The following is a 26,464-nucleotide window of genomic DNA, read 5'->3' as shown; positions in this document are numbered from 1 at the left end:
TTGGCTTGTGGGCAGCTGTAAGGTTACACACAATGTGTAGGACAGGAGATCCCTGCTGTGTCCCCAGCGGTAAAAATAGGTGCTGGCCTTCCCACCCATGTTGGGGACAGGAGCTGTGTGGATCACCTTCCCCTTGCACTCGCTGCAGGTGATACAGCCTCATGCTGGTGCCCGTGTTTGAGCAGAGATGTGGGACTGGGGATGCATCCGAGAGCGAGCACTGTGTTCAGCAAGATGCCGAATTTCCAGCCCCATGTCAGCCTTGCAGCTCCAGGCACTGGCTGAGCCTTCTTAACATCCCTTGGGGGACCCACCCGCCTTCTGGCATCGCTCACGGCTCAGCACACACGGGCATTGCTTGAGCCTCAGCATACACAGGCATCACTCGGGGTTCAGCACATGTGGGTGTTGCTTGAGGGTCAGCACTTCAATGGGCATTTCTCAGGGCTTAGCATGCTGGGGGTTCAGCACACACAGACACTGCTGGGGGTTCAGCACACACAGACATTTCTGGGGGTTCAGCACACACAGACACTGCTGGGGGTTCAGCACACACAGGCATTGCTGGGGGTTCAGCACACACAGACACTGCTGGGGGTTCAGCACACACAGACATTGCTGGGGTTCAGCACACACAGACACTGCTGGGGGTTCAGCACACACAGACATTGCTGGGGGTTCAGCACAAACAGACACTGCTGGGGGTTCAGCACACACAGACACTGCTGGGGGTTCAGCACACACAGACATTGCTGGGGTTCAGCACACACAGACACTGCTGGGGGTTCAGCACACACAGGCATTGCTGGGGGTTCAGCACACACAGACACTGCTGGGGGTTCAGCACAAACAGACACTGCTGGGGGTTCAGCACACACAGACACTGCTGGGGGTTCAGCACACACAGACATTTCTGGGGGTTCAGCACACACAGACACTGCTGGGGGTTCAGCACACACAGGCATTGCTGGGGGTTCAGCACACACAGACACTGCTGGGGGTTCAGCACACACAGGCATTGCTGGGGTTCAGCACACACAGACACTGCTGGGGGGGCTCAGCACACTCCTGCTGGCTGTGCTGTGCCGTCGGGCTCAGGGCCAGCCGTGGGCCTCCTCTGTTTGCTCTCAGAAGCTATCTTGGCCTTCAGGCTGTGCCAGGTATTTGGCCTTGGCTGTATCGCTCTGTCTGGTTTTTCTCTCCCACTCTTGGCTCTTTGCAGTCTCCTGTGGGAGAAGATGCCCTCCCAGACCTTCTTCAACCAGAGCTGATCTTTAACTCTTGCTCAGACAGAGGCCATGGTTCCCTGCTCACCACACAGCCATGTCCTGCATGAGTGCAGCAGCCACAAGAGATCAGCCTGCAGAGCAAAACGGCTGAGTGATATATTCACTATTTCTAAGATATATTCACTATTTCTAATGAACGTGCCTGTACAGGACCTTTACAAGCTGTGCAGTGACCTGCCTCTGCTGTCTGCCCGTTGCTCTCAAAGTGTTTGTTAGCAAAGTCCTATCAACCAGCGTTAGCAAGAGCAAACCAAAAGCACCTTTGTGCTGTCCTACAGATGAACACAGAGGAAATCCAAGGAGCTCACAGCATCTTTCCAGCCCATCTGAATCCCTTCAGCACACCAGCCTCATTGCCCCCAGTGCAGAGCCATCCATGGCATTCACCCTGCTCAGCACCCTTTGAGAAATGCTCAGCACACTGCAGGATCCAGCCTGCTCCTTCTGCCAGCTGTTATGTCAAAGAAAAATGTTCAAGTTGTAGTCCATCACAGAAAAGAAATGTCTGTTGCAGTACAAGTCCATGTTTGTCCCCTGTAACGTCCTTCTTGGGTCACATCCAGGCAGGGTTCAGCACCGCGCAGGGGACGGTCTGTAGCTTCTCCCTGCCTGCCCGAGGAGGGGGGTGACGGTGGGATTTACTGTCTGTGGACACGAAGCCACAGCCTCCGCCGCAGACCTGGCGAGAGATGGTGTCTGTCAGCTCCAGGACCCTCTCCCAGCTCCCCATCCCACTCCTGGGCTGTCCCAGGGCCTGACACCCCTCCTCATCCCCCCAGACCGGCAGGATACTTACGGTGGAGGCGGTGGGCAGTGGGGACCAGGCTCAGCAGGAGGACCAGGACACCAATAGCCAGAGGGACCCAGACCAGGGGGCTGCAGGCACCTGGAGAGCAGGAGGGGACATGGTGTGGAGCTGCCCCCCCCAACTCAGCACCCAGCATCATCCTGCTCTGGCAGCTGGGGGATGGAGCGTGGGGTGGGAAAGGGAGAACAGCAAGGCAGGTCCTCAGAGGAGGGGTGGAGGACATGACCATCACCCTGGGGTATCCCTTGGAGGTGGATTACACCCGAAGGCATTGCAGGGAACTTAGCTATGAGTCATGATACCCTAAACTGAAATGCATCCTGGCCCCTAAACCCTTGTATAGCCCAGGGAACCACTCCTAAAGGCAGAGGTCAGCTCCATCCAGCCTGGATGCCCACCGCTGCAGGGTCACATTGTGGTTGCCTCCACCCCAGGACAAACTCCAGCTGAACCCTGGGGACCCCCAGGAGCTCAGCAAACCCCTTTTTCAAGGCAGCCTGAGCTGACCCGGTGCTGTACCTTTCTTGTCAGGAGCTTTGCTTTTGGTTATACACCGCACGGGCTTTTTGGAGAGTGGTGCCTGAGTGGTCTTCAGAGGCAAAATGTCAACTGGTGGATAAGGAGGAGAAGAGGATGGTCAGTCTGGCACCAAGTGCAGTGGAGATTTCAAACAACAGGCAAGAAGGGCTGGAAATTCTGTTTTTTAAAAATAGCCCCATCCAGCAATCCCCACAAAAGGCTGGGTTATCTATAGGGGCCAGGAGCTTGACCTGAATCTCTCAGTGGCCACAAAAGTTACCAAGAGCCTGTAAAAGAGTTAATAAAACAACACACCAGGCAAACAAGGGCAGAAGGCTAAGGCAGAGAAAAAGGAAACTTCCTTGAGCTACATTTACTGCCAGGCACTGTCTCATCAGCATTGCACAAAATCACAGATAGCAGGAGATTTCAGTAGCACTGGGAGGTTTTAAGGGACCCCTGGATCTTTTCCATATTCAGATTGCTCTAATCTTTGCTCAAAATTGGATTATTTTTTTTTCTGATAAGATGAGGGCAGGATTTCTTATGGTGTATCTGAATTACAATGGAGTACATTCACCTCTGGAAAATTGGTCAGGAAAATATCCCAGTAGTGTCATTAAATGGCTGTACATCTGACTGCTCAAACTCCACTAATTCAAAATTTTGGGTGATTCACAACTATTTTTTTCTGCTTCTATCTGAGACTGAAATACCTACGGAAACCACCGTTCTTTTACATTCAAAGATGAGACATGAGGTGCCTGGGATTTATGTGGACAACTTCTCCTTTACATTATAATAGACTTAAAGAAAAGGAACTTAAGACAATTTGTTTTATCATGCATGTGTACTAAAGGAAAAAAAGAAAATATCCATCAAGGCCTGAGTCTTCCCAGAGAACCTGCTGGTGTTTAGTTTTAAATTGGAATGTCCTTGATCATGCTGAATTTCAACCCCGTTTTTCATGCTTTGCTTTGCACATAGATATGTGCCCAGTTGATAAAAACCAGTTCTCTTTTATCTTAAACCAGCTTTTCTTTGAGCCGGCAAGAATCCAAAAGGGATTTCTCAGCCAGCTCAAGGTGCAGGGCATATTTGAAAAAAAAAAAAAAGAAAGGTTGGAACACTGGGGATGCTTTCGAGCCAGCAGCCGTAGCTGCGTCTTGGTTAAATAAGTTATTTGTTTCCCTAAAATTCTGCAAAGAAAGGGCTGAATTCTACTTCAAACACATTAGTTTTAGTACACCACCTCCTGCTTGGTGGTCAAGGGGAAAATGGGCTGAAAAGAGCTGCCGTATTGAGCCAGGGTCTGTAAAGCAACACTCCCCCAGTGCTGTCCACAGATAGCTCTCATTTCTGGCTGTGAGCTTTGAGGAATAAATCCCATTTCAATCCTTTTTGTGAAGGACAGGCTTAAAACCTGCAGTCAGATCCACCCCAACAATGTGAGGGATGATGTCCTCTGGCCTTGATGCTGCTCCTGTCACTTGGAGAAAGAGTAAGGAAGAACTGGGGTGCAGGAGGACCTGGGAGCTGAGCAGAGCACCCATCCAGCCTCTCATCCAAAGTACTGCAGGGGATGAGAAATGCACAGGGCATGGCAGCATCAGGGGCTGAGCACCTTCCCGTGGAAATCCTGACATGCTGGGAACAACACAGTGCTTAAGGCATGACCACAGCAGAGCAATTGCTGGTGGCAAAAGGACTGTCACATACAGCTGACCTAAAATTTAGTTATTTTCTGTATTTTATGCCTTAGCTGGTCTCATAGGTCTCTTCAGAAAAACCCCAGAGCCCCAACGTTGCATCTCAAAATTGGGAAGGGTCTGTCAACATGCATAACCCTTACCCAGGGGACCTCATCACAGTCTGCTGGTGACACATTTTGGAGCCCCAGGAGTGATGCTTACCCACACCGAGCCGTGTCCCGCTGCCCAGGAGGAGCTGGGAGGACTGGGAGATGGAGCAGTAATAGGTGCCGTTGTCCGAGGCATGGAGGTGGTTGATGTGCAGGCTGTAGGAAGTGCGGAAACTCGCCCCATGGACACTAAACTTGTCCTGGCTGATGTTTGTGCCGTACGTGACTTTGCCCAATAGGTTGGAAAATATCAAGAACTCGAAATTTTGCCTCACATGGCTCCAGCGGTACCAGTACACCCCTGCATACTCCTCCTTCAGCTCACAGAGGATTTCTGTTTTGTTGTTAGTTTGGGCTAAAATGTGCTCTGGAATCTGAGATAAAGGTAGATCTGTACAGAAAACTAGGAAAAAAGACACAGGAATACATAGCTATTATTTTCTTTCCATTATTTTTCTTCCGTGCTAAGTACAGATTTTCTTTGTGGTCTTAATAAGATCAAGTAGTCAAAGACCAGGGGATCACAAGAGCAAGAAACAGGAGCATCTTTATCAGGATGCTCCCACATTCCCTCAGAGGCCTTTTTGGGTTCCCCAGCTATTTTTTCATCATGCCTAGTTATACAGGTAGAGTTTGCCCTGTAAACACCCATCTAGGGAGGAGGTTCAGTGTCAGGGACAGGGATGGAGGGATGATTTTGGGGGTGTCCTCAGGGCTGTATGTGCAGGGAAGGGCATCCCCACCTGCTCCCACAGATGCTCCTCTCTCACTCTCCTTTTCTCTCTCACTTTTCAGAGAGGCTTCACCTCTCTTTCAACAGATTTTTTTTGAGCCTCTTAGCTTATTTGCCAGATTTTTGTTCTAACAGAAGCAACACTGATAAACTTCAGATGGCATCTCAGATGCAGAGAAAGACCAAAAAAAGTGCAAAACATCTCAAAATGAGCTAATTTGATATTAATTTTCATATGACATTATTTTTATATGAATTTTGAGACCTGGGGAAGGGGAGGGAGTGAGGGGTAGCGGTGGAGTTGAAAGCTTTGGTTTGGCATCACACCAGTGTGTTTGGGTTTTGCAGCTTTTTTAGAAATTATCTGAGTTGTGTTTGGCCCGGGCAGATGTGAGCAGTGTCTGTGTGTAAGTGAGGGTCTGTCCTTGTGAAACGGATAATAGGTGTCTTGTGATCCTTTCTGTTCAGCAAACAGTCCTACAAAGCTGCAGATACTCCAAGACCAAGTGAAAAACAGCCCTCTGAAGATAAGGATGCTCTTGCTTCCCCCATCTTCTTCCCAGGCATGTTTTAAAGCTGTGTAAAAAGCTCAACAAAGCACATTTTTTGGCTTTTTTTACCTTAAAATGTCCCTATTCCTTCAAAATCCCAAAGCTGCTTAGAGCTGTTGTTACAAAGAGCCTCGTGCAGCTCTGCAAACCCAGTGGTGTGGGAATGGGTTTGCATGGCCACAACACCTGAAGTCATCCCAGTGGCCATGGCCCCCATGTCCCTCTTGTCCCCCATGGGGACAGACAGAGGAGAGGGCTCTGGTGACTGACACAGGTCCAGAGCTTTCCTCTGTCCCCACACCGATGACCCCATCGCTGCCAGCATGCTGCAGAGATGAGCAGGCTTCAGCCTTAAATTAATATTGCAATGCCAAAAATCGGGCGTTGCACATCAGCCGCACCATTATAAATGTCTCCTTAATATGTAAATACCTAATTTTCAGGTTTTGGAGTGCAATCCTCACAAACTTTACTCTGGCTAACACCTGTGTGTTTTTTTAGGGGATGAAATGTGGGTGGCTGTGGGACACCATGGCTTCAGGGTCTCCTTGGCTACCCTGAGGTCTGGCTCTGCTGGGCTGGGAAACAACTCCCCACAAAAACCTTTTCCTCGAGCTGTTGGAGAGGTTAGATGAACCAGAAGGAATGAGGAAGGATCCTGGAAAATGCTCAGCTCAGCTCTGAGCCAGTGGTCAAGCTTCAGTGGGGTGAGCTGGGATGGAGCCAGAGCAGAAAAACCCACCCTTTGCCAGATCTTCATCCCCCCAAAACCGCCCTGTTCCCTTTCCCAGTGTATATTCTCACAGAGGACCACGGGGAATCGGAGTGGGATGGGTTTGTTTCCACATGCTTGGCCAGACCGGTCTGCAGCAGCTCAAAACCAGTCCCTTTTCTCTCTGCATGTGCAGAGCAAACTCTGATTTATTGGGGTTTTCTCAGCAGGGACCCCACCATATAGATCTATAGGATATTATTACCTGCATATAGGTGTTGATAAAGTGCCTCGGGCTGTTTGCTGCCAGATCGACTGTCTTACACCGATGGCTGGATGACCATCACATGATGCGAACAAAACACTCTCCAGTCCCAACAGCCTCTAACTGAGGATGCTGGGCAGCTGTGGGCCCGGGCTGGGCAAGGTCTTGGGGCACCAACTTGAGCTGCCACCCTAATATTTACATTTAACAGGTGTTTCAAGCTCTCAACACTTTTCACCTAAGAACTGATGCCACGATTTGTCCTGTAAAGCGCAATTTTACCACTTTGTTGTGACATCGACTGTATATATTCGGTTCAGACCTCCAGCAACCTGTCTGCAATGACCAGAAGGCAGCATGGTTTTATAACACACCGATTCCAGCTGTGGCCCTTGGGAAACATTCAGTCCTTGGATAGATGTAGAAGAAAATTTGACAGGATGTTTATCGTTTCGCATTACACAGGCAGCGTAGATAGGTGCTACTTTAACTTCTCCATCAGCAGCTTCCCACAGTTTGTCTGCACTAAGAAGGTGCAGGAAAAACAAACTCTGTGGTGTCTATACCATTATATATTGCACTATAGATAGAATAGAGTAGAGTAGAGTAGAGTAGAGTAGAGTAGAGTAGAATAGAATAGAATAGAATAGAATAGAATAGAATAGAATAGAATAGAATAGAATAGAATAGAATAGAATAGAATAGAATAGAATAGAATAGAATATTTCCGTTGGAAGGGACCTACAGTGATCATCTAGTCCAACTGCTTGACCACTTCAGGGCTAACTGAAAGCTAAAGCATGTTATTAAGAGCATTGCCCAAAATTAGATGGTGATAGGTAATAATATGCTGTAGATCTATACTATGCCTGTATATTTAAACTTCCATCATCAAGATGCCGTGCAACACATCCCGCGTTCTGGAGTGGGTTAGAGGAGAGGCTCCAGCATGATTTTAGGTGCCCTTAACCCTTAAGAGACATGTTCCTCTTACCTGGGATCTGGAGGCAAGTGAAGAGATGGAGCCACAGCCAGGCCATAGTGGTGGAGTCAATGATGGAGGGGTTTTGTGCCAGCTCCCCCTTTCCACCCGCGGTCACTTCTTGGTGGTAGGGCTGGCTTCACCCCACGAGGTCCTTCCCCGTCTTGGCGCAGATGTCTCGCCAACAGCTGCCAAAGAGCATCTGCTGCAGCAGCGCCCGGAGCCTCAGCCTGGCAGTTTCGCCTGCGCCGAGTCCCCAAACCAGGTGTGCATCAGGGCGGCAGCCCCACGCACTTCTCCAGCACTGCATGGGATCCCCCAAAATCCCCTTTAGGAAGAAAAAACCCTAAACTCATTGATTTTTAATTATGATTTCTTCATATTTGATCACCTAGCTTTTCCTCCTTCTTTTAATCCAGCTCTGTGCAATTAAAAAATGACAAATATAGGAGCTTGGCATTAAAAATAAAATCAAGAAAGGTTGAATTTCGGCTGTTTTCTCCTCTGTCAAAATCAAAATGCGTGCAAAATAAGGAGAAGATGCAATTTGAGCTGTGGGGTTGTTCTCTTCAGCAGAGTCTTTAGCAGGAGGTGTTTTTCTCTGGGCCTGGAAAATGCTGAACACCAAACTAGATGGCCATAAGGCAGAGGCACGAGGCTTCACAGAAAACTTTGAAGCCAAGAGCAAGAAACCTCAAACAAATTTAGCGGCTGAAAGAACCACAAAAATAAGGAAATCCTGCTGGGGCTCCCCACCTCACAGTGGGCACTGCTTTGGTAGCTGTGACAGTGTGTGGCTCACATGCAGAAATATTTAAATGATAAATAAAATATCAGAGTGGCTTTGAAATGTCTTCAGGGGCAAGAGTTTTGAAGCACTCAGGGTTGAGGACTCAAAGAGTGAAATACATGATGTGAAATTACAGGGGTGAACTGGTCTCAGCAGCCTTCAATATTTCCATGTTTGGGAAAGAAATGATTTATTATTTTTGTTTATTCACTGCTCCCTTGGCTGCCAAGTGGGGTTTGGTTTTCTTTTATGCCCTCCTTGTGCAGATACTCGTGGTCCTTACAAAGCCTCAACATCTCCCGGGGGCTGGTTCCCTGGTGAGGGGAGATTTCCCAGGGCGGGTCTCACGATAGGGGGGCACTGAGATACCCCCCCCGGGGTTTGAGTTGGCAGACGAATAGGAAAAACAATTTTGTGTCTCGTGCAGTGCAAATTTTTGGTCCATTTTGCAACCAGATTTTTCCATGCTGCTGTAACACATCCCCTCCCCATTTCTGTTTGAAATAATTTCCTGCTCAAAGCGGGTTGCTAACCACCAAAAGCCTTGCCACAAAGGGCTCGGCTGCTAAAATTTAGGGTTGGCTGAACCACTCCTTAACTCTTTTCTGGCAGGCTAAATGTGTGTTTTCGTGCTGTCAAATGCATTTCAGTGCTTTTAAGGGCTCATTTTTGGAGCTGAGTCCCTGGCACAGGGTGCAGCAACCCTTGTTTCTCCTCTTCTCACCTCCTGCTTGCCTTTCCCCTCACTCCCAAGTTGGCACCTCTCCAGAACTGGGTGTAGGCAACTTTTTTTTTTTTTTTTTTTTTGGGGGGTGGGGGTGGGGGGGGATGTGCTTAATATTAGAAATGACACTGCAGTTGAATTTTCCCTTTATCCTCGTGGTGAAGTCAGTGAGCTGAGCCCGATATCCCTGGCTGCTGCAATGGCTGCATCCTCCTTTTCTCACTGTTGCTGTCACCTGGAGCATCTTCTGGCCTCCTGGTCAGGACCAAAGTGCTCTCAGAGGTGGCTTTTGTCACTGTTACAACCTTGAACATGGGGAATATTACACTGGGCACCAAATGTTGCTGCAAGGCTGGTGACACTGGGTTGTCTAAGCAGATACATTGGATTGTCTAAGCAGATATTTTGGCTTGGAAGGATTCCTCAGGATATTATAGCAGCTTTAGAGATGTTTCCCTGCAGCGCTTTTACTTATTGGATGTCTCCTATGGAAAGAAAAAGGAATATTTGCAATGTAAAAGCATAGTGTGTGTGCTGGGACAGGGATTAATTTTTAAGTTTTTTTGAAGCTGCTGTTTGCAGTTGAGCTATTTACTGGCAACTAAGCTGTTCTCAGGACTGGACGGTGCTCCTACAAGAAAACATTTTGGAGGTTGGATAGCTTTGTCTCATCACCAACAAAAATAAAAGCACTCTGGGAACATGAAGGCGAGCAGCTGCTGTTTATAACATCCCCACATTGTTTGGGGCTGCTGTCCTGGGAAGAAAATAGGGGAGGAAAAAAGGGTGCAAGTTGAACTGATCTGTTAACACAAGCAAGATTTGTTGGTGACCTTGCTGGGGTACAGCAGCTCCTCATCACGAGTGTTTGGCTTATTGCCGGGGCAAGATGAGGGAGATCGCTGACTTTTAGTGTATTAGTGTTATTTGGCTGCACAATTCCTAGGGGGAATTTATTCTTTTTCTGAAATGAAAGACAACCAGCCTGGTCCCCAGCCCAGCCACCTCACTGCCCCATCTCGGTGCTTTCCCTGTGGGTCTCCTCCTCACCCATCCTGGGGGGAAACATCCTCTCTTCTTTTTCTCAGCCCGCATCCAATATACCTCACCACACCAACACTAATTCCCTGCATTTTCAACAGCTTTATTACATTTTCAACTTTTTATTTTCTCCTTATGATAGGTTTCTTACAGCAAAGTGTTTTCTCTCGGGGAGTTGGAGCAAAGCATGGGGGTAGAAGAAAGGAGAAAGAGGTTCACAGACAAGAAGCAGGACCTGTCTGGGGTTTCATCTCTTTCATCTCTGCTAAACTCCCACGTTGCAGCAGAGAGAATTGCAGCTGGGTTGTAAATGCCAGATTAGAGGAAGAGTTGCCATAAAAATAAGGAAAAAATCCAATCCCTCTGTGCTTTCTGGGACACAAGGGCTAACTTTTGGGATTGGGAAGGGCTGCTCAGCCTCAAGCCTGGTCCAACTTGACCTTACTGGAAATAAGGGCCCGTTGGGGATAATGGGTTGCTGGATGGAAACTCCCCAGAACTCAAGCAGCCATGGGTGAACATTTTTTTGCTTTTAAAATTTTATTTAATGATTTTATTCCAGGGAAGGGTGTAGTTTCTGGAGTATTTCATTAGGGGGAAAAGCAACAATGAAAATGATAGCATTTTCACTGAGTAAGATGAGTGCTACCTTTTTCTTAGTGTAATGGCAGAAAAAAAGTTAAGTGGGTCAAGTTTTCTTTTCTAAACTGCTCCGAGCTAAGATGTGGTTTGCAGGGCGAGGTTGGGGGGGTTTGTCTGCCTTTGCAGGTGCAGATTTACAGCTGTAATTCAGCTGATACAATATCACAGTCAAGGCTCCTGACACATCGTGGCTTACCCCCAAGGTACCAGTGTGCAGCGGGCTGGTTTGTGGCATGGAAAAATGCTGCTTTTGAAGTCCAGAATCCAAAATGGATCTACATGATGAATTGTGTGAATTTTTCTGCCATCTCATTTCCCCCCAGCAAGCAGATCTGTGCTTGGGGTGGGGTTTGGGGGGACCGTGTGTATTACAGGTGTCAGGTGTGAGTCCCATGTGTGATCTCCCCCTAAAACCCAGGTGCTAATGGGGTGTGCAGCAAGTGAGGGGGCATTGGGGGAATTTGGGAGGATGGCTGCTGAGGGGACAGGCTCCAGGTCTCCCTCTTCAGGGCACTTGGTGCAAGCAGAGGTTAGCATGAGCAAGCAGTTACTAATCCTGGGCCCCCCCCCAAAATAGATAAGGGGCAGAGCAGCTGCTCCCATGTGATTTCTGCCTCCCTAATCAGTGCCAAAGAGGATAAAGAAAATCAAGGAAAGTGTCCTTGGGAAGACAGGGGGAGGGATGAAGCACCTGCAGGAAGAAAAGCCACCGAGCAAGTAAGCAGAGGTGTTATCAGCCCCAAACAACGACCTGCCATGGCTATAAAAAGCCATCGGAGTGAGGGCTCGCAAACACCTTGTCCTGAAAGGTGTCGAATCCACCGGAGCTCTGCAGCGACCACCTCCAGGCCCCCGGGACTGCCAGAACATTCAGCCAAGGATTGGTGAGATCTTATTATTGGGGTCCTACTAAACCTCTGCTTTGCTTTGCCCGTTCCCGCGTCCCTTCCCCATCCCCTTCCCCGGGAGCCGGTGGGTCGCGGCGGCTGCCCGCTCGGCCGCGGCCACTCGTCCCCACCTTCCCCTTCCCTTGCTACCAGGTTCGGGCATTCCCCCGGGGGGCTTTTTGGAGGGGCAGATCGCAGGGTTGCAGCCTTTCGCTGTGGGTGGATCGGCGGTGCTGTGTTATGGTAGTTTTGCTCTGAGACGAAGCTGTCTTGGATCTTGTTTGCTTCACTATGATGACTGACTTTGTTAGCAATTGGAAACTGGAGCAGTTTGTGCTCCAAAAGTGTCTCCCCCCGGTTTGGTCCCCAGGGGCCTTCCAGGGCCCGGAGGCATATCAGCAGCTCTGCCAGCAGTGGGAGAGCTGGTCGGAGGAGACCAAAAAGCCCAAACCCACAAATAAGTGCAAGAAGCGAGCAGCTTTGCAGGGTTTGTTGATGGTGGGCAGGGAGTTGTCCAAATTGCTGAAGGAGGCTCTTGAGAATGTGCAGAAGTTGGAGCAGGCCAAGGGTGAGCTCAAAATGCAGGTGGACAACCTGCGGGCAGAGGTGCAGGGTTTGTGCGGGGACTCTCTGCGGAGTGCGGTGGAGATCACCCGGCTGGAGAGCAAGCTGGGCTATGAGAAGCTGAAAACAGAGGAGCTGGAGAAGGAGGTTGGCAAGTGGATCGGGGAGACTCACGATGCGCAGAGCGCGGTGCGGGCGGTCCTGCAGGATGTCCAGCGGGACCGGGGTGCTGGCCCTGATCACAAAGTATGCCATGCCAAGATTCAGGAGCTGCAGGCGGAGCTGGGGGTGTCGAGGGGCATCGTGGCTGCCATCCAAGGCAAGAGGAGCCGGTTTGGGAACGGCGAGGGGGAGGACTCCCCAGACCCGCACCCTCCCCACTATGACTATGAGGATGATGTGTGGGGTGCTAACGGCCCCACCAGGCCATCTCCCTATGCTCCTCTGCGGGAGGAGATGTGCCAGATGCAAGGAGGGGAGGTGGAGGCTTCCAAAATTAAAAAGAGCCCACCCGATGAGCCGGCCACCCACAGCCCACTCCAGGCCATAGACACCAACAGGGCTGTGCTCTGGTTTACCCCTGAGCAGCTCAAGACAGTGGGGAAGATGCTGGGGCCATTAACAAAGGAGACAGCAGTCAACTGGCTGTCCAGGGCTCAGCGGCTACCTAGGTGCCAGAGTGGCAACTTGGTGAGTGACCTGATAGATGTGGTGAGAAAGTGCATGAAACCAGATGATTTCGCAGCGCTGCCGGGGGATGTGCAGATGGGCAATGTCCAGGACATCGGGGATGTCCAGCTGGCTGTGCTGAAGGTGTTCTTCCCAGAGGTCAACCCCTTAGTGCTCTTCCACCAGGAGAAGCAAAACCCTGAGGAGCGGCCGGATGCTTACGTTAACCGTAAAAAAATGCTCTACCAGATAGCTGGGCTGCCCGGCTCAAAGGACTCCCCCCTCGATTTTGACAGACCTGAATTCAAGGAGCCACTGGTGGTGGGGCTGACACCCCCGTTGCGGGTAATTGCAGGCGGGGATGCGGCCAGGAAACCGCTGTCGGAGCTGGAGCAGATCTTGACCCAGAATTTTGAGCTGCAAAAGCAGGCATTCCCAGGGTACATGCTGGGGGGGAAGAAAGGGAAAACCTCAGCTATGTCCTTCCAAAATGCAGGGATGAGAAAAATGCAAGGAGACAACCGAAAAGATCCTGATGGCAAGGGTGGTTCAGGAAAGGAGAACCAGCAAGGGCTGAGGTTTCAGAAGTCCAACACTTGGCGGGCTGAGCTGAGGAAGCGCTTGATAAAATACGAGAAGCAGGAGGATATTGATGGCTTGCCGGATGCGGAGCTCTTCCGAAAACTGGCCCTGCACGAGGCCAAAAAGCACAGCAGCTCCCACCCGATTGACCCGGGGTCTAAGGTTCAGCAATAGGGCTGCCAGGCACCCGCATCGCCCCTTTTTGTGGCACCGATTAAGACCGATTTGTGGGGGCGTCTGATAGTTGATATGACTATTGGAGGAGGGGTGCTTGGACAAGTGATGTTAATTGATACTGGTGCCTCTTATTCAATTCTGAATATGATCCCTGGCGAAGCCGGGCTCTTCCAAACCTGTGAAATTATTGAATTGACAGGGCCGAATGGCCAAAAATCATCCGTGTCATTCACAGGGCCCATACCCTTTGAAATTGGGACTGCCAAAGGGTCTGAAAAATTTGGGAAAATGGAAATGAAGGGAAAGCCAGGAATTTTAGCTATCTCTGCACTGACAAAGATGGGGGTAGTGGTGGACCTGGCAAACCAAGCGCTGTTACACTGCCCCCAAAGTGATGTGCCCATCATCCCAGCGAGCCACAGGGTGATGTCAGTGAAAGCCCCTGAGCTCTTGGTCCACCCTGAGTGGGAGCCCCGAGTGAAACGGGTCACGGAGCAGTTCCCCCAGGTCTGGGCAAGAAGCAAGCTGGACTGTGGGCAGATTGATGCTGTCGTGGCCGTCAAGGGGCCAGATCCCCCTCCTCAGCCACAGCTCCAGTACCCGGCTGAGGCTGAGGCCAGCTTGTGGGACACAGTCAAAACCTTGCTGGAGCAGGGAGTGCTGGTGGAGCAGCAGAGCACTAGCAATGCACCGGTGTGGCCCCTGAGGAAAGCTGATGGGAAAACATGGAGGCTGACGGTCGACTTCAGCACCCTGAACCATGTCACCCCGCTGCGGACAAACATGGTGGCCAAGTACCCAGACGTCATGGCAGCCATCTCCCGGGGATCCAAATGGTTCTCAGTGCTCAGCCTGACCAGCCCGTCCCTTGCCATCCCCTTGCACCCTGAGTCCTGGCACAAGTTTGCCTTCACCCTTCGAGGACGGCAATTTGCCTTCACTAGAGTTCCGCCAGGCTTCCACAACACCCCTGCCATCTGCCATGCGCACGTGGTGAGGATGTGGGAGAAGCTTGGCCACCGGGAGAGCGTGTTGTCCTGTGCCGGTGATGTTCTCATCCACACCCGGACGAAGGAGGAGAACCTCGAGGTGCTGGGGGAAGTGCTGGAGGCTATCCAGAAGACGGGCTTCAGGGTCAACCCCATGAAGGCCCAGCTGTGCTGGAAGGAGGTTTCCTACCTAGGGGTGACTCTGGGGGAGGAAGCGCGCTCACTGGAGAAGCAGAGGGTTGAGCTAATACAGAAAGTGTCGGCACCAGCTGATGCCACCACCCTAAAATCCTTCCTGGCTCTTCTGAAGTTCTCCAGGGAGTTCGTCGAGGGCTATGCAGAGAAAGCTGCACCACTCTGCCACCTCCTGAAGAAGGACATCCCTTGGCAATGGGGGCCAGAGCAGAACGAAGCAGTGAAGATCTTAAAGGAGAGTGTGGCACGAGCCCCTGTGCTGGCGCATCCCCGGGGTGACAGACCCTACATCCTGCAGCTGGCCAGTGCGGGGAGGGGTCTGCAGGCCACCCTGGGCCAGCAGCATGGTGCCCATCTCCTCCCTGTTGCCCACGCTTCGCGCCTCCTGACACTGGCCGAGCAGCAGTTCACTGACTACGAGAGGGAGGTTTTAGCCTTGACCTGGGCCCTGCAGCACTGGGAGTACCTGATAGGGTCGGCCCCAGTGCTGTTGAAGACCTCCCGTGCCCCGGTGAGGTACCTCTTGTCGGGGAAGGGTGACGAGGATCCCCTGTGCTGCCCCAGGATGGCCAATTGGGTGTTGGCATTGACTGACAAGGAGGTCCCCTGGGAGGCAGGGGAGCCCTCATCTGGCACCTATGGGGTGGTAATCAGTGGAGAGAGGGACGGGGAGGAGCCAGGGGGTCCCTCAGCTGAGACCAAGCTGCGGCAGGTGCCCCTGTTTGAGAGCAGCCTCAGCCTGGAGGAGGCCAAGGAGAGACGTTATGTCGTGTGGTTTGTAGATGGGTCCAACTACCACGAGGAAGGGGTGCCTTACACAGGCTATGCTGCCATCAACCGGGGCACAGGGGAGGTGGTGAAGGGGAAGTGCCTGCCACACTCCATCCAGGCTGCTGAGCTGGTGGCTGTGATGGCCGCCATGGAAAACACGCCTGCAGACCAGCCACTGGCCATATTTTCAGATTCGGGTTGGGTAGTGCGGGCATTGCTGGAGTGGTTGCCGCTCTGGAGGGAGAGGGACATGCAGTCTGCTGATGGCAAGCCTGTCACCTATGCCAAAAAGCTGCTGTACCTCACGAGGCTGGCAGAGAAGAGAGCACACCCAACCCAGATCATTAAGGTGAAGGCCCACAAGAAGGGAACAGAAGAAGCCAAGTGGAACAAGGAGGCGGACGCCAAAGCCAAGCAAGGTGCAAAGGAAGGGCTGATGTGGAAGGCCAGCAAGTCCTTGGAGAATGGCCCCATGTTGGTGGCTCCCAGCAGACACTGGGAGAGCGTGGACCTGCTGGGCTTGCAGGCGCAAGACCCCAGCATCCGGGTGTTAGTGCAGGGCAGGGAGTATAAAGGGTGCAAGGTGTGGAAGGACATCTCGGGGCTGGTCCTGGCACGGAGGGAGGGGGCAGACTTCCCGGTCTGGGTGGTGCCTGAACTTGTCCGGACGGAGCTGGTGGCCCTGGCTCATGAGCAGGGGCATTTGGGGACAGACAAGACCATGGTGAGGCTGCAGGTTGCTGGGTGGTGGCCCGAAATGAGGGAGGATGTGGAGAGGTACGTCAGCAACTGCCTGACGTGTGCGGCCAACAATCCTGATGCCAAAATGACAAAAGCCCTCCTGGGCCACCAGAGGATTTCTGGGCCATGGAGCAAGTTGCAGATGGAGTTTATTGGCCCTTTGCCACAAACAGCCCAAGGGAACAGGTATTGCCTGGTGATCAGTGATAACTTCACCAAGTGGGTGGAAGCATTTCCAGCTCGAAACAACACAGCCAGTGCAACCGCAAAGATCCTGGTAGAGCATGTCTTCTCACAGTGGGGTGTCCCAAAGGAGATTGACTCAGACCACGGCCAACTCTTCATTGGAGAAGTCACAAAAGGGGTGTGCCAAGCCCTGGGTATCAAGCAAAAGCTTCACATCAAGGGGCATTTCCAGAAGCCTGGCTCAGTGGAGGGGCCCAACCACCCACTGAAGACAGCGCTGAGAAAGCTCATGAACCAGCAAAGGAAAGACTGGGATCAGAAGCTCCCACTGGTCCTGCTGGCATTACGGGGGGCTGTGGCATCTCACATGCCTTCTCCCCAAAAGCTGCCTCCTGCAAGAGACCTGAAGCTGCCGGGACACTGGTGGCAAAGAGGGGAGCCGCCAGATGAACTGCAACCCCGTGTGCTGACAGATAAGTGGGTCCAGGACATGCTGAGGACAGTGTCAGCTACGTACCACCAGCTCGCCTTGGTGCAGGACACCAACATCCCCAAGATGGATAAGCAGCTGGGAGTACTGCTGCGCCCTGCAGAGTGGAACACGGGGGACCTGGTAATGTATCGGGGGGTTAGAGAGAAGAACCAGGTGCTGGGACCCCAATGGTTGGGGCCTGTTAGGGTTGTGAACAAGGCCAGCCCCTCCATGTACCAGGTAGAAATCAGAAAGGGGGCAAAAAGGCAGGAAAAATGGCTCCATTCTTCTCAATTAAAAGCATGGAAGGGAAATTAATGGGGCTGGAGAGCCCTTCTTGCTTATGTTTTGCAGATAAAGGAAAATGGAAGGCAATTGTGACCGGCGGGAAGGGCGAACTTCGTGGCATCACCAGCCCTATTTGTGCTACGGGGAAAATGCTTTCAAATTTCTGGTTGCAGGATTTGCTTTGCTTTCTGGTATGTGCATAGTGCTGAGCACCCAACATGGTCAACCAACTCATCAGCATCTCAGACAAAAAGTCAGTCGTTCCCACTTGGAAAGGCACCTCAAAACATGGGCCACAGCCCAGCACAGGGTTAGGAGGTACACAAAAATTGGGACTGATTGGCCCTGGTCTCAAGCTCACATAAAATATACGGGAAGCATGGGTTTAAATTCTAACAACGGCTTAAATTTGTCAACGGTGGTTATGCATGGGATGGAGGCGTACCTGAAAAATGAGTGGAGCTGGGACAGCACAGACAGAGTCCCACAGCTGCTGGGGAAGGTGGGACAAGAAATAAAGGTAGGGTGCAGGGTAATTAATGGATCCACTCACCAGAAGGTAACTCAAATCTCTGTAACTGAAATAAAAACTAGGAAGAATCAGAAAAAAAACTGTGCCATAGAAAAATCGGACTGTTGGTGCAATTTCACTTTGGTCCAGCCAGTCTTTGTGGTCTGCCTCTGGGCCCACAAGAGCGTGGGGCTGTCCTTTAAATTCAAGATTAGCACCACAAAACTCTCCTTTGCTGCTGTTAAGGTCTCGAAGTGCCATTTTTTGGCCTGGCATGCAGCTCAATATGCTGAAGTTGGCAACCAGGTAAAATTGGAAATTAAATACTCCCAAGAAAGTATAACTGATCCGATGCAAATCGATGGCACCACCATGACTATCACAGCCCCTAATGGCCGCAAGTGGGTCGTGGCAGTAAACTGCCTCCACGAGACCAAAATGCTTAATAGATCTGAATTGGGCACTGAGGCTTCATGGTATAATCAGGATTATGAACGCTGCCCACACCTGGTCATAAACCTTCAGGTGTGGTGTCGAGGAAACCTGAGTGTAGAAATGTCCCCTGAGCTTGGAGGAAAGTGGTGGATAGGAGGCCCTGAAGGGTTTAAAAAAGAGTTTACCATCACTGCTGTCTTGCATCCTTTTGTTTCCAAAATAGGCCCGTATGTAGTCAAGAAAAATCACATCCAAGAGCTGTTGACCGGGCCTGTCCGGTCACTGAAGAAGGTGGTGTTATCTCTGTCCACCGTTAATATTTCATCCATCAGACCACACTGCACCCCCTTCCTATCCACCCTCCACACCGGCTGGCTGGCATGGCTCCACAGCCGCTCCATCCAGGGGACCCGGGCCAGAAGAGACCTGCTGGCCACCGCACTGGGCGGAGGAGGTGCTGGGCTGGGAGTCCTCAACAGTATGAACGTTGAGGTCTTGGCCAACAAGTTGGAGGCTGTCACCTCGGGCGTGCAGGGCCTCCTCAACCCCCTGAATTCATCCCTGGCCAGCCTCGGGATGGGGCAGTGGCTTGTGTCAGAGGTGTTGCCCACCTGGGAACAAATAAATGAGAAAGACCACCAGGTGCTGTTGCGAGCACTGGGCATTGAACAAAATAATGTCTCCCTTGCTCTTAGTTGCATCCAGGCCCAGATGTGGGTGCAGAGTGTTGTTGCAGGTATCCTGAGAGACGGCGACAATGGTGTCCTCCCCACTGAGATCCGAAAGATCGTGTGGGATGCGGCCACAGAGAAGGAGCGGCAGCTCCAAGCCTGGTGGAGGCTCATCAACTTCACCCACGACCAGGTCCTCAATGCAGTCATCGCCCATGTCCTGACCGTGGCAGAGGCTCACATCGAAAAGGTCTACCCCATCGTGGCCCTGGGGGTTAACACAAACGGGTCCGTGGTCTACCCCCTGGACCACCGCATGTGGGCGAGGGTGTCTGATGGGAAATGGCAATCGGTAGATTTGGAAGCCTGCATTTTGGAGAGGGGGCTGGGATTCATATGTGAAGATGATGCCCTTAAGGCGAGTGATGTTTGCTTTGACACCAAAGAAGGGGTGTGCCATTTTGAGATCAATCCCCAGAGCAGTAATAAAACCGTGTTAGTGTACGTAGGGAAAGGGTGCGTGTGCTTTAGAACGATGTGTAAATACGTGCAGATTAATGAAGTTTATAATCAGACCACGTTTAACGACTCAAATATGTGTGCTTGCAATGTAACTATTATTAGAGGCTGTGATTTTGTGTATAAACCACCTGTGTTTACTAGCCAGTTGCTAATTAGAAACTATACCTTGTATCGTAGTATAACCCCGACCCCCATCGGTATGGATTTGTCACTTGTAAAAGAAATGTTAGAGCATGCAAATTTACAGCAGCTGTTAGAAAATGCTAAGGCAGAAGCTAAGAAGATCCTCATAACCGTACATCATGATGGTAATGTTATAAAACAGGTAATGGAACGAATTAAGAGGGCGGGAGAACACCACTGGTGGGAAATTTTCTTTGGCTGGTCCCCCACGGCCACTGGCATCTTCAACATGCTGCTGCACCCCATTGCAGTTTTACTGCTAATGCAAATCTGTGTGTGCTTTGCCATGGTAGCGACTTGTTACTGGATAAGGCAGGTCAAGGTCTGCATTGACAAGCAGATGCAACAACTGGGGATGGCCAAGCGTCTCCTACCATAGTCAAGGGCAAGACTGGGTTGGCCTCTGTGTTTGCCACCAAGAAGAACTTTTGGCTCCGCTGTTGGCTGCAACCCAGTAGGCGTTGAGCGGTGGGGACACACGCCATACCAGACCTTGATGTGAGGGATGGCCTTCTCTAAGAGGGCCATCCAGGAGGGGAGGGCAGGCCAAGCAGCCTGTGGTTGGCATGAATCACAGAATGGTTGAGGTTGGAAGGGACCTCTTGAGATGGTCCAACCCCTGCTGCTCAAGCAGGGTCACCTAGAGCGGATTGCCCAGGACTGTGTCCAGCTGGGTTTTGACTATCTCCACAGATGGAGACTCCACAAACTCTCTGGGCAAACCTGTTCCACTGTTTGATTACCCTCACAGTAAAGAAGCAAGAGTTAGCATAAGTAACTTGTCTTTGAACCCTCCATCCCCAAATGTTAGTGTGAAGAAGCAGCTCTTGTGTGATTTAAGACTCCTTAAGCAGAGGAGAAGGGGATAAGGAAAGCCAAGGACAGTGTCTTTGGAAGGAAAGAGAAGGGAATGTAATGTCTGAGTGTGGAAAAGCACCCACTGAAGATGGCAGAAGTGTTACCAGCCTCAGAGACTTGGAAAGACGATAAAAGATGAGGAGAGCGCAAGACCCTGTAATCACCTTGGACTTAAAGGAGCTGAATCCATATGGACCTTTGCAGCAATTATCTCTGGGTTCCCGAGACTCCCAGGACGCCTGGCCAACGGCTTGGTGAGATCTTGTTTTTGGAGCCTGGACATCACTGCTTTGCCACTTCGCTTTGCATAGTTGTGCATGTACTCGGACATCACCGCTTTGCCACTTTGCTTTGTGTAGTTGTGCATGTACTCAATAAAATTTATCTGTTAGAGAATGGACTGTGTGTTCAATTGCGGCCTGCTCAGCTGCTCACTGCCCAGACTACACTGGTAAAGAGAAATTCTGCTAAAAACAAAAGATGCGGGTTTTTTTTCCCTTTTATAGGCCAAAATCCCTCACTTGCTTTTTGTCTGCAGAATATTCACTGAAACACAAAGACTTCTGCCTTGGGCTGAGGGGTGGGGCTCTGCGATGGTGCACAAACCCGCACCCCTCTTTCATTCTGCCTCTCCTGACCTGCATCACCCACCCTGTCTCTGAATCCAGAAGGAGCCTTAAAATATACATAGGGGGTCTCAAAGCATTTAAAAGCACTGGCAATTCAAAAAGCTAGATTAACCACCTCATTTTCAGCCCACGTATCTGATCTCATCTCGGAGGTGCTGCTCTCTCTGAGAATGGGGGGGTGAGGGGGGGTGGGGGGAAGGTGGTGGTTATGCAGGCAAAAAGCCTTTTGCAATCCAGGCTGAAATAAAAATATTAAAGAATTGGCCTTTAACCCAACAGGCAGCTGCTGGGCTAACTCGAGAAATGAGTTAAAATCCCCACTTTTCACAAACACTGGGCTGGGAAGCACTAAGAAAGAGCATACTGCCACAGCGTGCTTCTTCCAAAGAAAAGTGAAACTCCAATATATGGGTTTGTTAAAGACACCTCTCTTTAAGTAGCACACATTATCTCATGAGCTCATGAAAACGTGAATAAATAAATCACTGTCTAAAAACACAGAAATCCTTCTTCCCCTCCAAGTACCACAAAAACACCCCCTTCACCCTTGGGAGGTTGAACTCTCCTCCCAGCCCTCCCACTGCCCAGGAAAGGGCTGGTGCCTGGTGCCCTCCACGCTCTGCTGCTCCCTTCATTAAGCCTCACAGAAAACACATGGCTATTTTGGTTTAAGCACCTTTCTCACTTGCTAACACCTTACATGTTTCATGAGAATTAATTTCTGTATGAGTAACTACCCTTTTATACAAAGCCTTTACACCTCTGGCCTGTTTTGCGAGCCTGTAGGGGAAAAAGAAACCACAGAAAATTCACATTTTCCACTCTTCAGCCCCAAACCTGCACTGGGACAGTGTGGCACAGCAGGGGTTAGCCCTGGGAAGATGCTGTAGCCATAGGGAAAGGGGTTCCTACATCCACACGCAGCTTTTAGCTGAATGCAGAGCCCTGCACGGCTGCTGGATGCACAGCAGCATCCTCTGCAGCTGCAACGAGCTGCTGCCCTCTGCAGAGCCGGCACCTTGGTTTGGAAAGTTTGCAAAACTATGACGTTCCCACTCACTTTTAGTCATTTGTTTATCACCACAAACCGAGGAGAGCTGTTTTTACGGTAGCAGCAGTATTGCTGTGACTTCGGGTGCAGCCCGTGGGCAGGACCTTGAGCCAGAGGTTTTGTCTGCTTTTCCAGTTGTTTCAGTAAATCCCATAAAAGATTTTACCCACACTTTCCTGCTTTTCCAAGCCAAATGAGTAACACAATTGGATTTATTCCCTGGTGTTTATGTCTGTGTCCCCTGTGCTCTGGGGCAGAGGGGAGTCTGCCTGTGCAGAGCATGCAAGCTGTGGCCTGTGGAAACCCCCAACCCATCTGCAACGCACCAGCTTCCCTCGGTTCCAACTAGGTAGATCGAAGAGGCAGTTTTCAGAGCTAGCCCAGCCTGGCTGCCCCTGCTTTAGGCTGCAAACATTGATGTGGGCAGGTCACTAGCCCCACTGGTCTAATCCTGTGTCAGTAATTCAGATTAACTTTTGAAAAAACAGGGGCTAACATGCTGCTGCGAAGCAGTTTTGTCTCAAGTGGAACAAGTGATGTAAAAATAAGCCTTGGTGGAACCCCAGACATGCTGGGGTCCTCTGGAGAGACTAAAAAGAGCCCACAAGGAACAGGAAAGTACCAAACACATAATTTAACCGAAGGAGCCTGTTCTCCATGCAGAGCATCAGCTTATCTCTGGATATGTCTCATGGGACTGCAGGGATACCTGGCAGGATGGACCTTTCCTGCTGCTGCAGAGGATTCTGCCACTTTTGGGTCGTGCCCTGCAGCCATGTGGAGGTGCCACAGCAGGTCCTCAGTCCGTGTGAGCAGACGTGGAGAGTCTTCATGTCCTCTGAAGCAAAGGTGAGGGGTTACGTGGAGATATCTGGATCATGGCTGCATGGGGCCACCTCGACAGCAAGTCCTGGGGTAAAGATCTAACAGCTACCCTGAGCCTATAACATCCCACATTGGCTCAAATTAAATGCAGAAGGAATTTGAGCCTGGGTTTTCCCCTCGCTAGGCTTGTACTTGAGCATGCTGCTCAGAAAAAACTCAGACTTTGATTTCCCAGCCCCAAGCAGGTTAACATCATTGTATTTTCATAAAAACATTCAAGAGCTTGGAAATTTTTTGGGGGGTGTCCTGTGAAGGTTCATTTCGTACCTCCTTGGGCAGGGCCAGGCTGGCTGATTCCTGCCTGTCTGTTGGAGCTGCCTCCCCAAATCTATCATCAGCATTTTGACCAGTGTTACTCTCCAGAGTGAACTTTGCCTTTCAGACTCAAGGCTTGGCCATGGCTCTCCTTTTTTCCTCTTTCCCACCTCTTTAGCCCTTTCCTACACCAGGTGCTTTCCACCTTCCTTAACACCAGTTTTCTTGCTTCTTGAGTGTGACTGTCCATCCTTCAGGACTCCCTGCTCTGAGCAGAACATTGCAAATCTCTCTTCCTTCACCCAGGGTGCCTGCACATTCACAGACAGAGGATTCATCTGGCTTACACCCTCTTGGTGCTGATGTCCTTCAAACCTCATGCATTTCATAAGCCACTGCACATCAAAGGAATCCTATAAAAGCAAAAGTAGTAGCAGGCAGATTGATACCCTGGAGGGTTCAATCTCGATGCAGCACTGGACTGTCTGCTGCAGTGCTCTGGTTGTGACCCCTTCATAAGATACCTTTAAGGTTGAGAACAAATGTTTTACTCCTATCAGCCCTGCTTAGTGGCTAGGTAAGCTGTCCTGCAGTTTCTTTTGCTCCCAAGCGTTTTACTCCACGCCAGAGCACACCAGGTGATTCACAGAGAAGCTGGATACTAGCCCCAGCTATTTACAACCCGTAAATTTACTGCAGACACGACCCAGCATAGCAGAACAGTAAGGAAAGAGCGAGAAAGCCCCAGGGACAGAGTGATACAATCAGATGCTGATGTAGCGCAGCGTCCTATATCCTGGCTGATCACAATTTATTACGTATGGGCAGGATGAAAGAAATGAGTTTTAGGAGGCAAAATAAAGAAGAGCATCAGCGCTCCAGAGGCACAATGAGGGGAGTTGGTTTGAGAGCTAAAAAAGCTGGGTAGCTCATCTGAGATGTGGGACATACTCTGGCTTGTGCTGATTTTTTTCTGCTTTGTAGAATCCCAGAGAAATTCTGTGATGTGCCAGCACTCAGCAGGAAGGGAGATGCTGGATTTATTCCTCACAGCAGACTCAGGAAGTGATCAGATATACATCAGCCTGGCTGCGAAGGGGTCATGAATAACTCAGTAGGGAGTTAGTTTACTCTTAGGAGTGGTGAAATAACTGAAGTTATATCCCACAGAGGGAAATGCAGGGAATTCCTATGGGTTCACTCATTTTCTTGAGAAATAAAACATAATGGAAAGAATTTCCAATTTTGAGAGAGATCTATTGTCAGCATGACCGTCGAGTTTCGCAAAGCTAACACAAGACAGCATAATTAAGATTAGGCCTTGTACAGCATGGGGCAATCAAAATGCCCTTATTCTTCCAGCTGCTCTCAGCAGTTTCATCAGTGGATGAGTCACAGGTACCTGGAAAGAGAACAGAAAGACACAAGGTTACTTGGAATAGTGCAGGCTAGAAGATATGAGGGAAAAACATCCTTCTTAAACTTTCAACTCCATCTCCCTTTCTTCCCAGCATCTCCAGAAGCAATGCAAGGCTTTATTCCATTGAGAAGCACGGGAAGTTGGTGGTATCTGCAAGTGATAGCGGATATGCCATCTGACCTGGGCTGAGAGCAGGAAGCAGCTGCAGGGCACAGCTCTATGAGGTGAGCGATGGTGTGAATTTACACCCCACACTGCCCTGTGGAAACTGCTCTCTCCAGGCTTGTACCACAGGGTGTGCACAGAGTGACTTCTCCCTCAATCCAACCGAGGTGTGTTACTCATACTGGTCCTGGGACAAGAGTACACATTTGGCCAGCAAACCCATGCTCTATTTTGTCTCCTGGTAACTTGTCTGTGCAGCTGGACACAGATCTACAGGCCTGGCCCTCCTACCTCATCTGCCCAGATGGGCTCTGTCACCTGTATGCCCGTGGGTGCTGCACTGCTCCATGCATGGATACCAACAGTGAAGGGATAGAAGTCATGGCTGGAGCCACCTGCATTTTACATATATTCCCCTTTCCAAGACTTGTCCAGTATGATAATGAAGGCGCTGGCTGATACCAGCACAGAGAGAAAGGAAAACGGGTGTAAAAATTCCCTATCATTGGCAATGTGCAGTCAGTACTTTAATATAACCCTTTGTTTAACTTTTTCAGCAAATTATTCTAGTATCATCATTCCAAACGCATTCAAAGGACACAGACAGGCTTGCATGGCAATATTCTCTGCACTTGGTGTATTTTCTATAAGACAAACGTGTTTTGGCTGCGTATACAGGACTGACACAAATATTTTCAGAAACCCATATTATGATCAGGCATTACTGGGGACAGAGGAAAGCAGCAAAGACAAACTCACTCCACTGGCAGAGCCAAGTGTCGTTCAGTGGGGAGAGAGACAAGCCCCCGTGGCTTACACAGCAAGTGCTCCAAGAGAGAGAGGGTACGAACTGACCTTTACAGATCCCCTGAGGAAGTAAACAAACAGTTAGTGTCATCAGACAGTTTAAAGACTGCAGCATTTCCACAGCCACCCTTAAATTGATTAAAGATCAGAAGTTTCAAACCTGGAGGCCTAACACAAGGCACCCAAATCTCTTTTCATTGGACCATCTTTGATTTTTAGTGCTACTGAGCAGCAGGTAGTCAGCTGTTCTCAAAACTACACCCCTCTCTGAGGTGCCTACAAGGGGATATAGATACCTATTTATTAACAGTTTCAAGACTGCTTAGACAACACGGCCTAGGCTTCCATTTGCTGACCTCCTCTGAAGTCTCTTGTATTTGTCAAATGCCACAGGAGCACATCCTGAAGCATAAACACTACAAATCCATCTCATGGGGGGGCTCCCATTGCATTAGCCTTGCTCTCCATTAGCAAACATTGCAGTAATGCTACAAAGATGCCTGCTTGTCTATGTTTGCCTAAGCAAACAGCAACAAAATACTCTATAAAACATTGCTAAAAAAGAAAAAAACAAAGACTTATTTGCCTCAACAGCACATCCACCAATGAACAAGAAAGTACAGCCACAACAGTA

At 50.3% G+C, this 26,464-nt stretch overlaps 2 protein-coding genes across 2 annotated transcripts; one reads left to right on the top strand and one right to left on the bottom strand.

Moving 5' to 3' along the window:
* Positions 1 to 1,237: 1,237 nt before the first annotated feature.
* On the bottom strand, positions 1,238 to 8,373 carry CD8B (CD8 subunit beta). Its single transcript, XM_074865483.1, is given in 7 exon segments — positions 1,238 to 1,968; positions 2,086 to 2,175; positions 2,617 to 2,706; positions 4,530 to 4,880; positions 7,733 to 7,835; positions 7,838 to 7,948; positions 7,951 to 8,373. Coding segments are annotated over 7 exon segments (912 nt in total). The 5' UTR covers positions 8,077 to 8,373; the 3' UTR covers positions 1,238 to 1,927.
* Positions 8,374 to 17,514: 9,141 nt separating this feature from the next.
* Positions 17,515 to 20,907, top strand: LOC141942063 (uncharacterized). Its single transcript, XM_074865018.1, has one exon. It carries the CDS (start codon positions 17,515 to 17,517, stop codon positions 20,137 to 20,139), a length of 2,625 nt encoding a protein of 874 aa, XP_074721119.1. The 3' UTR covers positions 20,140 to 20,907.
* Positions 20,908 to 26,464: the final 5,557 nt, after the last annotated feature.

The sequence above is a fragment of the Strix uralensis genome, chromosome 4 (genome assembly GCF_047716275.1).
Source record: "Strix uralensis isolate ZFMK-TIS-50842 chromosome 4, bStrUra1, whole genome shotgun sequence".
Lineage (NCBI taxonomy): Eukaryota > Metazoa > Chordata > Aves > Strigiformes > Strigidae > Strix > Strix uralensis.
Note: the sequence above shows the minus strand (reverse complement) of the source record. Positions and strands in the feature narration are given on the sequence as shown.

What these genes read in the sequence shown, in the direction of transcription:
- LOC141942063 (XM_074865018.1), top strand. Translation starts at nt 17,515, where the DNA reads ATGGAAGGCAATTGTGACCGGCGGGAAGGGCGAACTTCGTGGCATCAC.